General features: G+C 48.8%; 1 protein-coding gene across 3 annotated transcripts in view; it reads right to left on the reverse strand.

Annotated features, from left to right (window-relative positions):
* Positions 1-16,237, reverse strand: part of EBF2 (EBF transcription factor 2) — a 224,882-nt gene extending 208,645 nt beyond the window's left edge. For all 3 annotated transcript variants that reach the window (XM_086416507.1, XM_086416506.1, XM_086416509.1), the window contains exons 1-6: positions 15,542-16,237; positions 12,947-13,103; positions 11,821-11,884; positions 11,494-11,549; positions 10,920-10,993; positions 4,133-4,201 (exon numbers count right to left, since the gene is read on the reverse strand). In XM_086416507.1, coding sequence (XP_086272633.1) covers positions 4,133-4,201; positions 10,920-10,993; positions 11,494-11,549; positions 11,821-11,884; positions 12,947-13,103; positions 15,542-15,672 — 551 coding nt within the window. In that variant the 5' untranslated portion in view covers positions 15,673-16,237. The remainder of the gene's footprint in view (positions 1-4,132; positions 4,202-10,919; positions 10,994-11,493; positions 11,550-11,820; positions 11,885-12,946; positions 13,104-15,541) is intronic.
* Between the last annotated feature and the right edge of the window lie 1,998 nt (positions 16,238-18,235).

Below are 18,235 nucleotides of genomic sequence, written 5' to 3' on the forward strand. Positions count from 1 at the left end.
GCTACTGCCACGCTGTGCACATGTTTCTACACAGAAGGAAGGCTCTGCTGGGGACCTGTGATTTAGCAGCAAGTCCTACTAGGCTGTGTGTTGGCCTGGCTTTTTGAAAAGGGGTGTGGCTGCCCAAGAATTCACAAAAGCATGCTTCAAAGACAACTGAAAATAAGAACTAAATTTATGTTTCTAGAGAGATAAAGGATGGCAGTCACATAGGCAGGGGAAAAAAAATTCCCAGGTCTTAGGAAACAGAGAACACAGTCTCTGATGCGGATGCCCCATTGTAAAAATCCAACGATTTTCAGTTAAGGAGCCATGAGGTTGAGGAAGCTATCTGTCGTATTTCAAATAGCCTATTAGAAATGGACTGTCTGCCCAGGACGTGGTCAAGTGGGGCTAAGTGAAAAGTCAGGTTGTTTCATGTTTGAGCTGGCAGTCTATCAAGTTAGTGTGGTAATATTAGCAGTTCTCGTCCCAATCAGAAACTCTGATTGGCTATTGATGAGATTGCTGCTGCTGCTGCTGCTGCTGCTAAGTCGCTTCAGTCGTGTCCAACTCAGTGCGACCCCATAGACGGCAGCCCACCAGGCTCCCCTATTCCTGGGATTGATTCTCCAGGCAAGAACACTGGAGTGGGTTGCCATTTCCTTCTCCAATGTATGAAAGTGAAAAGTGAAAGTGAAGTCGCTCAGTCATGTCCGACTCTTCTCAACTCCATGGACTGCCACCTACCAGGCTCCTCTGTCCATGGGATTTTCCAGGCAAGAGTACCGGAGTGGGGTGCCATCGCCTTCTCCATTGATGAGATTAAGGACATTTAAAAAAATTATTTCTTTATTTTTGGCTGTATCACTAGGCTTGCAGGATCTTAGTCTCTGACCACAGATCAAACGCCTACCCACTGCAGTGGAAGCATGGAGTCTTAACCACTGAACTGCCAGGAAAGTCCCAAGATCAAGGGCATTTCTGGGATGAGATTTTTCCTTCCCATTCTGTTGTACATCTTCAAGTAATAAAAATTAAATTACAGCTGGATTATGACTTGTTCATTGCAGCTTGACAGGCAAAATCTTGCAGAACCTGGTTCTGCAAAGAAAACAATAAAAGGGGTCCCTGGCGGTGAAAAGTTTGGGAACCAGTCTTGAAGGGTCCCTTCCTCCTCGCCAACTTGCACAATTTCAAGGGAATAAACCGGCTTCCCTAGAGTCAGAGTGGAACGTGGCTGTTGTGTGAGAAATTCAAAGATAGTGTAAATTAACTGCATCTGGTTAGATGGAGTGAGAAGGAGGAAGAGATAATTAGTCAGTGTATAGGAACGAGGGCAAAGAAGAGAGTTCTATATTTACTCAGAGGAAATCCAAAATAGACTACTTAGCACCTGTTGGGTTATCTCAACCCCTTAGCTCCTGGGTTATCTAAACATCTCTAAGGTGGCAGGTGTTGAACCCAGGGACCAGAGGCACTGCTTGATAACACAAGCCACCCATCCCACCTCTGGCAAAGGGAAGCCTGCCTTCAATCCTCTTCCCCGTCCACAAATGAAAGGAAGGAGGCAGAGGGAAGCCCCAAAGACAGTCAGGAACAAAAAGACAAGATTCCAATAGAGGAACAAGCAGTATCTTCAAACAAAAGCTCTCTGATGAGGAAGCCGAACAAATGCATCTGTTTATAACAAGATGAGTTCTTTAAAAAAAACCTGATCCCTGGTCAATTTATAGCACCCTTTGGTATGCATGTTTCCACATGCAGATGCACAACATTTCAGGAGTAACACATATTACAAGCGACGCAGAGACATCGTCAGGCTGTTTAATTGTGCACCAGCTAATAAAAATAAATGCCAGCGTCACATAAAGCTCCTTAAGACACAGCTAAAATACAATTTCCACCTTCTCAGAAGAATTTAAAGTGTTCTAGCACAAACAGTGAAGGCACATAACCTGAAAATTTTTTCTCTCCATAGATGTCAAAAGCCTATGTACATTAACATGTGTATTACATGGGAAGAAAACATAGCGTATTTCTTTCTCCTTGCATTCGGGCTATACATAGTTTCTTAGAGAAAGGACTGCTACTAAATGCAGAGTCTTTAGAATGTGTGCTTATGAGATGTAAGGTGCAGGTAGGCATTTATGGGTTTGCAAACATTTCTAAAGCTGGTTTATGGGGTGTTTATTAGAAGAAAAGATATCACAACCATGAGGTTAGAATACCTCCTGAAAGAGGAGCTAAAGTTGGTTTTAAAAAAAGGACTAGACAAAGGTAAGTGAACTCAGTGAACATGCTGGAAAGGACTAGATCCGTGTCTACACTGCTCTCATAGGCTTCATATCCTCCAGAGCACCCCAGGGTATACTAGGAAGCTGGGAAATGTTGTGTTGTTAGTCACTAAGTCGTGTCTGACTCTTATTCAACTCTATGGACTGTAGCCCCCCAGGCTCCTCTCTCCATGGGATTTCTGCCTTCATACCTTCTCCCTTCCACAAATGAAGAGAAGAAGGCAAAGGGAAGCCCAGAAGACAGTCAAGAGCAATTAGACAAGATTCTAATGAAGATTCCAAGAATACTGAAGCAGGTTGCATAGGTTTCCATTTCCTTCTCCAGAGAATCTTCCCAACCCAGGGATCAAACCTGAGTCTTCTTCATTAGCAGGTGGGTTCTTTATCACTGAGCCACCAGGGAAGCCTGGGAAATTATATTACGTGTGATCGTATAAACTGGGACAGAGAGTGCTGGGAGGAAAGGACTGTGGCAATAAGAGCATCACAGGCCAGAAGTGAGGACAGCTGTGTCCCAGCACCAGCTTCACTCCAACCAGATGTGTAACCGTGGGCAAGTCATATCACCATTCCTGAGTTCAGCCTTTTCACCGATCAAACGAGGAAGACAGCTGGTCCCACAGAGTTCCTACAACTTATTAATTTTAAGCTTCTATTTGCTTTCAGAAAAACTAAAGGAATTCCAAAGAACTCCCTCAAATGGGTCTCACTTAAACCTCCTAAGATGGTGAAGGCGCTCTATACATCCAGCAAACATTTCCTACTTGACTGTCTTCTTCCTCCAAGCATCTCAGGGAATATTGCAAAACTGCCATGTATATTTTAGCAACCTTCTGCAACATCCAACAGCAAGCCATACCCTCCAACTCTATACCCTCTGTGACATCATTGAGCAGAGATGTTGAGTGCTGTGTCCAAGGTCAGAAGCTAGGATAGGATCAGAATTCCAGCCTCCTCATTCCTAGGGCTATGCTATAATTTCCACAAAGAAAGCAAGCTGGCTTTCTGGGAAGAATGCCAGAGGTTCCATTCTCCCAACTGAGAATTTGTTGGAATATTGGAATAACAACTTTAGAGACTGTGGCCGCTCCAATCCATTTCAGGACCTGTCTAGAAACACAAAAACCCAAAGAAAGAAGCAAGAGGGAATTCTTCCGTTTTTTAACGAAAGAGAAAAAATTAGGGGTGGGAATATGGGATTTCTTAAAAATTACATGATTGCTGGAAGTTAATTTGGTATTTCTTTACTGGTTTGTAAGTTCTGGTTCCAATCACAAAAACATACAGCCGAGGAGGCCGAAATCACATTTCAATGTATTAGCATCTTGTCCCAAAGAATCTTTTCCACTCTGAACATAACATAGGACCTGGAATGCAACCCTCTGTGGTAGAAAGGAACCTCCCCCTGTGCAATGGAAAGCTTGTCATCATCCCCAAACTATAATTTAATTTGACAGTCTTCAAGCCCAACAGCAATCACAGAGAGTGATGAGGAAGTGACCGAGTAACTTCGGGTGCACTGCCTCTTCTAGGAAACTGCACTGCCTCTTCTAGAAAACTAAATGAGACCCTATTTCTGCCCGGTGGGAGAAATGGCATTCTTCACCACCGTTTCCCATTAGGCTGAAGTCAGAGAACCTGGAAAAGATAGAGACATCTGTTCAAAAAGGAAGGTTCTGGCTTCTTCCAAGAAACGCCAACCAAAACAAGAAAACACGTGTCAGACCAGCTCCATGCCTTGAAGGTAACATGTAACCAACCTTATGGCAAAGCCCAGTGATCGGTACTCAGAGCTGAGATTCTAAAAGAGAAAAACCAGAAATGCTTAAAATAAAAAAATCACTTTTTCCCCCTACCTGTCGATGATGACAGGGTCTGAAGGAGTCTCATTTCGGTTGCCACAACTTTTCTTTTCGCAACACCGACTGTAGGTTGGGAAGGAATGAAAAGAGTAAATGAAACATGTTAAAATCCAGAAAGTACGGTGAGCATACAATGTTAAGAACATTCACAAAATTGAGTACATTCTTGGTAGCTGCTTAACTATCAGCTGCTTGAGCATGAATGTATGGCTATGTTCAAAAACACTAAACATGAAGCCCAAGACTATTCATCCAAATTCTCCATTTATGACTTATAAACTGGTAATTCTCAGCAAATCACAACTTTCCCCAGAGCTTTATTTGTAACCTGAATGATGGATACTTGGACTTTAAGATCTAGAAGGTCACCTCCAGCTCCATGTTGAATGATTTTATTATTATATATATTTTTTAGATCTTTGTGTCTTAATAAATACTAGAAGGAATAAGGGAAAGGAAGAGCTATTAAAAAAAAAAAAAAGACCCCAAGTAGCTGCCTGAATTATTATAAACCTTAATTACATAACAACTTTCTTCACAGAACTCACTGTACTTTATAATCATTCATTCATCCATTTATTCATTCATTTTCATCATTTTCTAAAGGTGAAGGAAGATTACCAGAACTATGGTGTGCATTGTCAAATGGGGGGAAAAAATTAAGCAGGGAACTGTAAAAAGATATCTCTAATCATTTTCACCAGGTCTGGAACAGAAATGGAACTTAGCATGTGGTAGGTCCCATCCTGAAAATTCTGCCTCCCGAGACTTCCTTTCTACCATCTGGCAAAGTACTGGGTACCACTGGAGAAATGCTTGTGGGATCATCTGAGATGAAGAGAGAAAGAAGGGGCCCTAAGCAAATACAACAGATGGAGATGGGAAGGACTCAGTAGGACCTAAAGAGAACAAAACACTCCCCTCCAAAAGGCATGGAAGACCTAAACAAATATGAAAAGAGCAAGGGAGGCTGGGTGGCCAGAAGCACAGGAAAATCACATCCCCATACTGCCTGTCTGCTCCTTGTCAGGACCACAGACTTCAATTTTTTAAATCTTTTCTTAAATCATTTGTATTTGAATATAATAACTTTATAATGTTGTGTTAGTTTCTGCTGTACAACAATGTGAATCAGTCATAGGTATACATATATCCCCTCCTTCTTGGCCCTCCCTCCCACCCCACTTCCTCATCCCACCCCTCTAGGTCTTCACAAAGTGCCTAGCTGAGCTCCCTGCGCTGCACGGCAGCTTCCCACCAGCTATCTATTTTACGCATGGAGTGTGCATATGTCAACGCTACTTTCCGAGTCCATCCCACCCTCCCCTTCCCCGCTGCGTCCACATGCCCATTCTCTACGTCTGTGTCTCTATTCGTGCCTTAGAAATAGGCTCACCTGAACCATTTTCCTGGATTCCACATATCCGTTAATCTACGATATTTGTTTTTCTCTTTCTGACTTCACTCTGTATGACAGACTCTAGAGGACCACAGACTTTTAAATACCTCTCTCAGCTCATCCAAGCACATGGTCCACCATCACAGTAGTTGGTAAAGGACATAGTCTTGACGTGGCTTATAAAAGCAGCACTATCATCCATACCACTTGGAGAATACATCTCATAAACACCAGCAATAACCAAATTTGTGTAAGTGTTGCCCTTCTTGTGATAGCCTCTCTATGGTTTAAGATGATGCAGCACAATAGAAGGATTGGCTAAGTGGGGACTGGAGCTCTGACATCTAACCCAACTTTGTCATTAGTCAGCTGCATGAGTGTAGTCAAATCTCTTTAACCCTTCTGGGCTTGGCCTTCCTGATACATGAAATTAAAGTGTTGGACTAGATTATCTACAGTCCCTTCTAGGTTTAAGAAGTCCACGAGGCTATGAAATTCCTTCAATTCAAAAGTGGCAACAGATTAAGGAAAAGGATGAAGCCATGTGGTAGCAAAGACCCAAAGGCCCAACACCAGCCCAGTCTTAGATTTGCTTCCTGATTCTCCACAGTGCACTCTCTGATCCTCTAAAGAACTATCAATAAACAAACAGATACTTTTAAAAAGACATTTCAAGTTCGTATGTCATACGTAGGGATGTGTGGATTCTTCAGTGAACAATTCTACCATTCTCCAAAAGTTAAAAATATGTGAGATATGCTTTAAAAAACTTTCACCCAATGGGCATGATAAGGCTTGGAGAAATTTAATCAAATTAGTAGGAAGTAAAAGAAAGCTTGTTTCAACTTTCTTAGATGCTAGCATTTGCCGCTGAAACTTTCTGAAATAATATTTTGCCTTTGAAATTATATTAAGTATTAACTTTGAAAATTCCAACCCAGTAGCCTTTCCCTTCTCCAGGGGATCTTCCCAACCCAGAGATCGAACCCAGGTCTCCTGCATTGCAGGCGGATTCTTTACCAGCTGAGCCACAAGGGAAGCCCATCCCAAGATTAACACCAATAAAAATGCTGGCCAGCTGCTCTCCCACTTCCCAAAACCCTTGTCTCTTTTCCCAACTCCTTACCCATCCCATCATTGTTCCCCACCTCCCTCCCAATTCCTATCCCCCACCTCTATTGTTTCTATTGCTTACATCATCAGAATAATACCTTTGCGGCCTAAACAAACCCTTTTTTCTTAGCAAGACAATTTCAAAAATCCTATCCACGCTAGGTATCTGAAGACCTTCTAACGAGACTCTTCTTTGACATCACCAGCAGGTCAACCCAACCTGAATCTGTGTGTGAGTCTAAGTACAATCTAATTACAAGAGAACACATTCGGAATGTGCCAATCTATTTAGTTTGAGAAGGAGTGATTCTGAGGAAGCCAAGTAAGTTTGCAAAATTGCTCAGCTGAATTCAGCTGCTCTCCGTGGGGACTTTCTCTGGAGGAAAAGAAAAATAGATAAAAATGTAAGCCTGGTGCCAGCGAAATACAATGTGGGGAATCCACTCAGGGAAGGAAATGATATTCCAAGAAAAATGCAGAGAAACTTTAGGGTCCAATCTTCCACTTTCCAACAGTAACATATTTAAGGACAATCTCTAATGTTAACACTCAGAAAAGATGCAACAAGCACTCAGCTGTTGGACTATAATAGTGAAGGTAAAAAAATTATAGGAGTGGACTGTATTCACCCCATCTCAGACCTTCATCAAATTTCTCTGGGTTAGCCAAAGCTAATTCTTTTTTTTTTTTAAGAAAACGGCTCATCAAGATGTCCTGGTTTTTCTTTATTTGGTTTCTTAAATGACATTCAGTCCTCAAACCAGCAACAGTAACATAAGCAAAGGGAAGTAGAGAATATAAGACTTCCATGAACTCACATTCCCCAAACAATCACTCTGAGATCAGGGACATGGGGCGTTGACATGAAGGACCAGGTCCCTGAATTACTCAGATAACCAGCTCAAATCTCCCTTCTTTTCGGTGTAGACACAAAGCCTGTGTGACCAACTTCAGGTTCACTTACTGTTATTAAAAGGTTTCTTAGGGATATTTTCTAACAAGCCAGTCACTGTAAGTCCAAAAGTATTTTTAAAAAACTGAACAAGACTGAAAAATAAGAAAAGATGGGAAACAAAGAGGAAACTGAACTTGCACTAGGTTAAGGCTGTGTCTCTAAACTCCACGGGGAAGCTCTAAAGTACTTTTTTTCCCCTAATGAATGAAAATGAAAGCTCTTCCTCCGCTCCTCACTCGGCATGGTTTGGCTTATTTTACTCTAGTCCTTATTTGGAGAACCTTTTACCTGAAATACTCTCAGCCTGCTCACAGGCCTCGTCTACCTTCCCTATCTCCTTGTGGGACCTTTGGAGAAGGAAAGAGGAAAAAAAAATCAAACCAGTTGGGGATGAGAGGTGGGGAATAGGAAAAATTTTATCCCAAGGCTGAATCTTACCTGCATTTTTCAGAAAGGGATCAAGATAGGGGATAAGCAAAGGGGAAAAAGCGCCAGTCTAGGGCATAGAGTGTCCAGCCAGCCAAACTCTTAGCCAGTGTGCCCTTTCCCCTCCAAAATCGTTTTTAAAATTCAACCCTCAACTTTCAAAAATCTGTCTCTAATTTCAAACTCAAATAAGCGCACAGCATGGTAGCTTTTGTTTTGTTTTCTTCTCCCCAACTCCTCCCTGCGATTGCATAACAAAAGTGTCTAAATTCACACCATCTGGCCGATAAAGACACTGGCCCCACTGCCCGGCTGGCCCATCTGATTAGGGCCCCGTCTAGCCTGCGCCTTGTGGCAAAAAGTCACAGCTGTGGGGTTTGCTCCGGCTCAATACAACTCTGTTATTAGCCAGCTGTAGGCCTTGAGACGACTTCTGTTCAAATTATAATATCTTTTAACCCTCTGAGCATTGAGGGCACAGGGGTGGCTGGCAGCGACATAACAACTAGATTTCTCCTTGCTAATAATTGGCAAAATGAACTGAAGCAGGGAAGAGAGGAGTGGAGACAACTGGGGAAGGGAGAGAAAAGTTATACCTAAAAGAGATTTATTTTATTGCCCCCCCCCCAAAGCAAAACATTGCTTCATGAGTTTTTGTTTGTTTGTTTGTTTGTTTTTGTTGTTAAGCAAAGGTGACAGAACAAAAGCATTCAGGAAGATTTGCAGGTATGCCACAAATACCATGCAAACGAAACTCTGTATGTGGAGTACCCACTGAGAAATGGGGCTCATCTGACTCCTTCCTTAATCACTGACTGTGATAACTGACTCAAAACATGGGAGAGGGAACTTTTTTTCCTGATTGCAGAGTCAACCAGCTCTGACTGACAGATTGAATGGGATCCTCCCTTTCAGATATATCCAAATCTATCACTCCAGCTCATCTCCCAGCGCGCACGCACGCTCGCACATATACACACATACACACACACAAATACAGACACAATACCCATTCCATGGATCATTTATTTACCCATAATTAATACGTGTTTTAAATTCTAGTTTGGGAAGAAAATAGCAGAGCATCTTCCCAGGTCTCAAATGAAGAGAAGTTACAGTACATTAAATTTTTATATTGTGTTACTAATGCAGACTAAACTAGAGGCTTTAAAAATTGATGCTGCTACTTAAACAGCATAAAATGAGGTGGATTTGATTGGGCTTAAAAATAAAAATGTCAGCCTGAACTACAGCTGGATGGGGTGTGCAAGTATTATTTAAAGTGATAGGTATAATTCGTCAGACAATGGGCCAGACTTGGGTTTTGTTTTCTTTTTTTGTAAGAAGATAATCTCTCCTGACAAAGATGTTTGAAAGTAGAAAAAAGAATTTAAAAGAGAAAAACCCACCCTTCAATTAGCCAACCAAATCAAAACGTTCTGACTATTTAACCTAGGTATCACATGCAAGTTCACCTTGGAATTGTATTTTCTTTCTGAATGTACCTATCAAGGAACCCTGGGATAACGGAGTACCGATCTGCTTACCCACACCTCACCCAACTACTCAGGCAGGGAACCCTCAATCCCTCAGCTGAGGCCACTGACAGAGCTGAACTTTGCAGTTGGCAAAGTTTGTTTTCCTAATACTTGGTCAAAACCAAAACAAACACGTCTGATTGTAATGGTTTCTTCCTGACTGGGTGAGGAGGGAGACGAGACCGCCAGGAGCTGCCCATAAAACAATTCAAACTAAATCAGATGGCTTGCAATTACCCAAAGCTAGCAAGGCTGATGTTGGAAGACATTCACTGAAGCAGTAGCAGAGTATGAAAGAATTGAGGCTTTCTCTCCAATCAGAGATTTTGGAGGAAGAAAACCCTGTGTGGATATAAACATTGAAATGTTTATAGTAAAATAACCACTTCTTCCCAGAGTTTTCTTTCTATATCCTTTCTCCTTTGCTGTGGGATCCCCCATAACTAGCACATATTAGACACTCAATATACATTTGTTGAAAGAATGAATAAATGTACAGATGAATTTCTTCTATTAAAAAATTTTTTTTCTTCTGGTCCAGGAGAAGAAAGGACCCAAAATGAAATGAATTGATCTCAGAAAAGAAAATGGGAAATGGTATAGGAATCCGGGTAGATTGCACCTTTTACAACTCGGTCGTCAAAATCCAGCTGTTGCTCCAGACCCCGGATCTACCCGGTGAGGTTCTCTCCTAGTTCCTCCCATCCATTGCCCGGTAGTTCATCCTGACCTAAGAAACTCCCCTGGAGCAGGAAATCTAGGGAAAGAAACGTCCCCGGAAGAAGAAAACGCTCCTGCATCACAGGCAGGTGCCTCATCTGGGGGACAAGGGGGTAGCACCCCCAAAATGGGCCGCTCGATTCTCTCGCCTGTCCAGACTGAGTCGTTCCAAAACCTTGACTCGGTAACTCTACAAGTGGCCCCTCATGGACATCTACCCCTAGAATGCGCGGGACCGGCGGGAACCGAGCCCTGCGGACCTTGGACGGCGACAGGCTCAGGGCAAGTCCCCATCCCAAACTCGACCCGCGCCTGCCCAGCCCCTCCCCGCGTTCTGCGGACCGCTGGACGGCAGGTCTTCCACGGAGCAAACTCGTGCCATGCATAGGGGTGGAATCCTGGGTGCTTCTGGGCTGCCTTTTCGACTCCTGATCAATTGTTTCCTAGAATCTGAGTTTTAAGGAGGAAATCCAGCCAACCGGCCCTAAGAGCAAGTCCCAGCGAGGCCGCCCGCCCAAGCACGCCACCACTCGCCAAGGTCATCACCGGGGACGCAGGCAAGTCAGCGCGCCCGGAGCTGCTCACCTGCCCCGCGTTCCAGCCAAGCCCGCGGGAAAACACGGCCCTTACCTGCACATCACTTCGTGTGTCAGGAGAACTCGGCACATTTCCGGATTCTTATTTTGTCCCTCGTAAGCTATGGGCTGAGAAGGAGGCGCCGGCAGGGAGGGACAAAGAAAAGGGGACGTTAGAGCGAGAACAGAATCGGGTTTCTTCTCTCTAACCACCACTTCTTCAGGAGTCCCCGCTGCTCGCACTGAACCTGAGTTGTGCCTGGTTAACTCCAGCAAAATACCAAGAGAAAAGTTTGCCCTAGTGAGGACATAATTGTTGCAAAAGGGAATGTTTGTGTGTGGTGGGGGTGGGGGGGTGCTGAATCTCCCAATAAGTCCTTCCCCTCTTCATCCCTCTGTTTGCCTACTCCCATCCCCAGAGCCTCCCCAACCAGAAAGAAACTGGACAATTAGGGAGAGAGAGGGGGAAAAATCTTTTTCCAGAGAAGACAAAGTATCAGTTGATGTGGAGGGGCTGTGAAGAGTGACCCAGGAAATCTCAAAGACAGACAGGGACGGTGGGGAGGAAGGAGAATAGAGGGCCCACAAGCCGAGGAGCGGGGAGGAGGGGAGTGAACTGCCAGGCTCACCTGCTTGGTGACTGAGTCAATGAGTCTGACGTACAGGTCCTGCTCGGTGCGGACACCTGCCAGGGAGATGGGGTGGGCATGAGGTGAGCGCTGGGGAGCCCCTCCCAAGCACCCCAAACCTGTCCCGAAGCCGGGGGACCAGGGCAGAGTGCAAGCTGAGCCGTCCTGGGGTCAGAGACCACCAGCCCTTGCCCCTGGCTCGGAGACAGCTTCCCAAAGCCCTGCTCTCCCTGGTCCTGGAGGATGCCTGCCAAAGACCAGGACAAGGTCAACTGCCTTCCTTAAAAGAGGCCGGCGAGGGCGCCTCAGGGGGTGCAAGGAGCTCACCGTTGCTGTAGAGAAGCTGTAACTTGTAGTGGGTGCCGTTATTGGTCTTCTCGTTGCCTTGTTCCTGAAAAGACAGAGACCCTTGCTTTCCATCCCCTCAAAATTATAAAAAGAGCAAAGGGACTTCCCTAGCCCAACTCCCACAGCCTTTCTCTTGGTCACTCAGCAGCTTTGAACAGACCCCTGCCCAGGCCCGGGTCAAAGGGCAGGAACATTGGACACTGGCCACGCTCCAAAACTTTCCAAGGCTCCCAGGCATTTGATCCTCTCCAACAGTCTGTCCCTGCCCCTTAAAAATGTCCTCAGAAAGGCGACCCCCAGACTGGGGACCACCAGACACCATATCCATGCTGCGTTTAAACAGACCCCACCTAACCCATTGGATGCTGCAGAAAGGAAAGGACCTGTCACTTGGGAGAGCAGCATTTGGCCATGTCCCACCAGGACCGGAGGCTTGGGGCAATGAACTCAGGGACCCAGGCCCAGGTTCAAGAAGAACCCTAGGAGGAGCCTGCTCCCAAACTTGAATTGTACAGCTGAGGAAGCTGAGGACTGAGGCCCAGAGAAGGCAAGAGATGTTCCCTTCCTCCCACATTCTATTCATCTGAGCTCCAATTCAGCGCCCACACCTTGGCCTGGGTTGGGGGCTGGCACTGCTGTGGGAACCAGAGTAGAAGAGAAGGCTAGGGTTGGGGCGGGTAGTCCGGCAAGCCAAGACTGGTTTTTGTGCGTTTCTACCTTGTATCTATCTTACCCACCCTGACGCGATCGCAGGTGCAAAATAATAATAATAAATAACCCGGAGAAGGGCAGCGGCAGCCTTGGCTATATGTTTAAATTATGTATGCTCTTGTCGGAAGGATATCTGCTCCGCGGTCAGTCCGTGACCACGCTCTGCTAATGATCCAGGAGTCGGGTGAGCAGCCACCAGCGCCCCTGCGGGAGGTGCAGGCGGGAGAAGGTGCGGGGAAATCCTACTGATTTAGGAGGCTGGGGGTGAGAAGCCTCGATTTATCATCCTTCCTGATGGGAGCGGAAAAGTCTCCGGAGTGACAGATGGGATCTTTAGTGCTTTGCAAGGAGGTAGTTATGAGACCCGCGAGGGGAAGAGAGGACCTGCGCTTACTTTGTCGTTCTCCACAAAGTCTACGAAGGCGGTGCGCTCGATCTCCACCGGCTGCCCCTGCCTGTCGTAGAGCGCCAGGACGAAGTGAAAGAAGTTGGATTTCCTCAAGTTGGAAGGAGGCTGTTTCTCAAAGTGGGCCCGGGACAGGGCTACGCCGCTGTGCATGAAGATATACGGTGGGGACACAGGACACGAGGAAAGAGAGAAAGACACGAAGTTACCAAACAGGCCCAGGCAACATAGCAGAGAGTTAAGGGTCCGTGGCCCCGGTCCAGATTTCTGGACCCTTCTGGCCTTTTTCTTCTATTACGATTAAGAAGCAGGGACTCCTTAGAGGAGTCACAGCTGTTCCAGCCTGCGGGCATCTCACTCCCGGGAGCTCAATCTCCAGCCTTTAGTACAGACCAAGGAACCCCGACTGCAGACCAAAGCCCGGAGGGTCCTCCCCACCCCCAGCGGCCCAAGTCTTGTCCCCTCGGGCCGCCCCCATCTTGTTCCTCAAGTAGTTACCCTGACTGGGTCAGTATTCGGAGCTGGGCCCGGAGCATAAGGGCTAAGAGCCTCATCACTTTGAAAGAAGTGACCCTTTTCCTTCATCTTCATTGGAGTTACCTGTCCTGGCACTATTGCCCACAATGCCTCCCAAACCACTCAGAAAGGCGGTGGGCGAGAACCCTGAGGGGGCCGGACGGGAAGCGCAGAGGCCAAGGCCAAGTCCTGCGGGGAGGCCTCACCCCCTGCTTCCCTCGCTCTTCCGAAAAGTTGCGCGCGGGCTAGGGGCAGGGCGCAAGCCCCTTTGACCAGTACTAGGGATCGAGGCCCACCATGGACGACGTGATCCTGAGGACCCCGCCCCTGGAACTGCTGAACTTGCGAGAAGCCGAAATGTTATTAAGAGTCAGAGCGCGTCCTCGCCTGGAGCCGACAGTCTCCCGGCTCAAGCCGCATCTCTGGGCGTCGCCGGCCAAACCCGCTGACCGCGAAAGCCGCGTTGGCGGAACCGGGAGATACCCTGGAGCCTATTGAGTCTGTGCACACGCCTCCCCGCCGACCTGTCGCGGCCGGAGACAAACTGGCCGCCAGATCACATTTAACGGGAGACCCGGCGCCCAGGAGAGCAAGCAGATGGACGTAGCTGCTCGGGGCGCTGGGGTCGCCGGGCGTCTGTCCCTAGGGCGCGAGAGTACTTTCACTCTTTTGAAGAGTGTAAGATTTTGACTAGAATCCCCCATCGGACTGCCTGCTTCAACTTTAACAATTACTGGATCGGGGAAAGGAGGAAAGTAGAGGAGGTGTCTTTTGAGAGGTCGGCTAAGGGACTGCGCCGAGGCACCCGCTCTGCGGTCCTGCCTGTTTTCCCTCGGCCCGCAGCCCAGCGAGTCCCCCAGACGGCTAAGAAAGCCGCCGCTGCGGTGGCGAGCCATCTGCTCCAGGACACTGGCGCCCCCGGGCTGAGGCAGAAGGGAGGGAGCTGCCTCCCGTCCGGGTCTCCCGAGCGAAGCGACTTTGGCTTCCTCTCCTCCAAGGGTGGCGGCCCGCTTCGCTCTAACCGGGACACCTGGAGTCCTGGCCTGGACAGGAGTCATTTCTCCGCGCGGTGTCGGGACTTAGAGAGGGTTGGCCAGGAGAGCCGACAGAGAGGCTGCAGTCATGGGAAGAAGTTCGTGGACTCCAGGGCGTTAAAGAGCTGTCTCCCGCAGACAAGGTCGTGGAGACCACACATCTCAGCTCCATAGTGGTGATGCAGGAGGGGAACCAGAATGTCTTCACGGGGTGGCAGCCTAGACAAGGCGTTTCCTACCCCTGCACAAGGATGCTCAAAACAAAGTCAACTTCAGGGAGTCGTATAACTAGAGGCTTGTGATCCCTGAGCTTGCCTCACGTCTCCTTTCCTCCTTTCTTCCCTCTGTGGTTCCTTCTACTGTTACTCCCGGTCTTTTCTGCTTAGTCTCTTCTCCCCTCCTCACCCCCGCCTCTGTGCGTATGGTCCACTCTTTTATTTCTGCGCCCTGACCCTCCAGCCTGCCCCCTCCCTGGGCGCCCGGGGGATCTGCCTTCCCCGGCAGGCGCGCTCCGGCTTCTCCGGTTCCTCCAGCCGCCGCCGCCATCTGGCCGTGGGCTCCGGGCCTCCAGGAATCGCCCGACAAGATGCGGGAGGAGAGGCGCTCTCAAGGAGCGAGACGAAACCCGAGAGTAGCCGGGAAGCCGGCTCTCCTCCGGCGGCCGCCGGTCTGGTTCCTCACTCTCCTTTCCTGGCCCGGCCCGCCTGCCAGGACTGGGGACCAAGCTGAGAAGCATCAGATACTACTTTGTTATTTTTCCTCCCAAAGAGTAGTCTGCGGAGAAGGAGTGGGGGAACCCAGGCAGTTCAGAAACTCGAGTGTTGGCGGAGGGGTAAGTGTTCCCCTAACAGCAGCGACCTGCCGGCCGGAGGGTGAGCCCTAGCGCGCGGGGCCAGGGCGACAGATGCGGAGGAGAGAGAACGAGCGAGAGCGAGACCAGCGATGGGGATGACACACGGAGACAGACAGTGAGAGCGAGAGAGGGAACAGGCGAGAGATCGCGAGCAGAATCACTCTGCGGCCGTCCCATTACCTCTGCGCCGCGACATTGGCGTCCACCACGCCGACGTTTCGGACCCAGGACCTGACCGAATCCATCTCGGCGCCCAGCGATTTCTCTTTTAGAGCTGGTCCTCTTCCTAAAGTATCTTGGATCCCAAACATTTAAAAAGTCTTATCTACTGTCGCTTTAAAAAAATGAGTTACAACGCTGTCCTTGCTTTTTCCCAACGTTGCCACCAAGCCGTCTCCTCCAAAAGCAATCCAAGAAACGGGATCAAGTGCTCAAGTTTGAGTCTCTCTTGGGGGAAAATAAAAAAAGATAACCTGTCCTTTGCTTCCACGCGTGAGGTGCGGGCTGATGTAGCTAAAGTTTGAGTTATATCCTTCGCAAGTTCAGATCTGCCGCCTCAGGCCCTCCGCCTTAGGTCGCTCGCATCCTTCCAGTGGCAGCGCTGCCTCCAGAAAGTGATCACAATTTTGAAGCATCACCTGTTCTGGGAGAAACAGGAGGAGATTGATGGCTGCCTAATCTCTCCCCTTCCTCCTGGTCCCCCACCCCCCCTCCCTGCTCCTCCCCACCGCTCCAATTTAAAAAAATTAAAAAAAAATCCCCAACAGGATCAGTAGTATAAGAAAGGGGAAGACCCGGAGTCGAGAGGAGGCGGTGGCTGCGAACACTGCGGAGCCGGGTTACAACCGCGCGCCTGCCCCATGAATGGGTTACTACGGCCCCAGGCCGCGGGAGGCGGAGCCGAGGCCCGATTAGGAGCCTCATTTGCATGGACGCTCGGGATTGGCCGGCGCTGGGCAGGCCTGGTCGACGTCCTTAGGCGGCGCGCGCCGCGCTCGGCGTTGCCTGTAGTCCGGGAGGTGAAAGGGGACAGAAAGCTGCGGGCGCTGAGTCTTAGACCGAACCCCGTGTGTGTGTGTGTGCATGAGATGGGGGCCCGCAAGTCTTGCCCTGAAGTCGGGTAGCCTGGCCCTGCCGGCTGGTGCGCGCCGGATAAGTCTGGTCACGGCAGCTGGAAGCTTCAGCGAGCCTGCCTCTAAATGCGGACTTTCGTAGCCTGCGGGAGGCGTATTCATTCCCAGGGCTGCTTGGGTTCTGTGTGCAGGTCTATGAAGAAGCGGAATGTGACCACATGTACTTAATGTTTTGTGCAAACGTTCCCGAGAGCAACCCAGTTCCCCGGACGGGCTCTCTCGAGTCTCCTGGAGTTACTTGGTGACACTCATTTTGTGAGCGGTTTACACGTTAAAAGACAAGGATATATGAATGAAAGCGGAGCGGGGTCGGGGGTGGTGGGAGGGGGACGAACAAGGCTCAAGTGCTATTCAAATAAATAGGATGTCGGGGGAAATGGTCTGAGCGCTAAGGAAAATACCCCCCGGCGGACGCGAGCCGGAGTTGCACCCGGTGCAGATGAGAGATTGCTGACAGATCGTGGCAGGCTGAGTGCGAGAGCTGCCCGGCGTTTGTCCCGGGAGCTCCCTCCAGTCCCCATTCCCTCCCGCCGCCACCCCCACCCCCAGTTCCCGAAGCCCCCGGGGGCCAGCAGAGGAGCTGCGGGGAGGCAGCGGGGCAGTTGCGGAAACTTTGCCCAAAGCTCGCGGTCGCCACGGTGCTGGCCGCGCGGGCTGAGGGCCGGGAGGCGGCGGCAAGCTCCGCCAAACAGCTGAAACCGTAGAAGGCTTTTTAACTACGCCGGGCAGCTCGCGGTGCCTATTAAAAAAAAAAAATCTTCCTGGCTGGGTGTTATTTTCTGGCTTCTCCTTTTGTATTCTGATCTGTGCATAGATCTGCTGCTGAAATCTAGAACACCAGCGCGAAAACAGATTTGAAGACAATGAATGCAAATCTGTGCTCAAAGACCATCTGCCGTGGAGGAGACAAATCAGCTGTTCCGCACAGTTCGAGCGGCTGTGCCCGGGCCTCCCAGCCTCATTACCGAGAGGGCCCGGGCTAAAGCCTGGGTTTCATTCTGGAGACTTCCCCACCCCACCCCTCAACACACACTTAGGACGCAAACCTGAGTGCGCCTTGACTCCCGACGAGATCCCTTAGGTGTAGCTGATCGCTCACAGTTGAACTGCGAGAGTTTGCCGCTAGAGGACACAGCACCTTTGCAACTCGTTTGCCTGGGAGGACAGGAAGCTCGCACTTTTCAGAAATGCCGCTCTCCTGAGAAAGCTATGGATCTGAGCCTCCACGCTACGCCCAGAGCAAACAGCGACCTGACTGAGTGGACCGAACGCACTCTGGAAGCGCAAGGGACTCTACTGCGAAGATTCGCTTGAAAACCGACGCGGAGGGGGAGAGGGTGCGCGGAACCTCGTTACACAAACCCGGATCCCGGGATTGGGGTGGTTGATGGTGTGGGTAGGGGGACCATAAAGCTTGTGAAATCCCCACCTCTGGTTTTTGTCGACTGTGGCACCTCCACCCCAGGGCTCTGGATTGGTGTCCTTGGACGAGAAGGGCAGGGGTGAAGGGCGATTGGGCATAAAAATATGGAACTATGGAACTGGACTGTTGCAAAAGCCAAGTAAGATGTCCAAAGAAGAAAGGAGGGTGGGCGGAAAATTTTGTAGGATGAAACTTACTTCTTGTTTCAGCTGTTTTATGCAGATTTTATGGTTGATTTCATCCCTGCAAAAACTAAACACCTGGAATCTTCTACCCCGGCCCCACTCTCTTTGTAAATTTCTCAGAACCTCAAGTAAC

This window comes from Bos grunniens, chromosome 8 (genome assembly GCF_055505025.1).
Source record: "Bos grunniens cultivar Pamir isolate PY7600 chromosome 8, Bosgru_T2T1.0, whole genome shotgun sequence".
Taxonomy (NCBI): domain Eukaryota; kingdom Metazoa; phylum Chordata; class Mammalia; order Artiodactyla; family Bovidae; genus Bos; species Bos grunniens.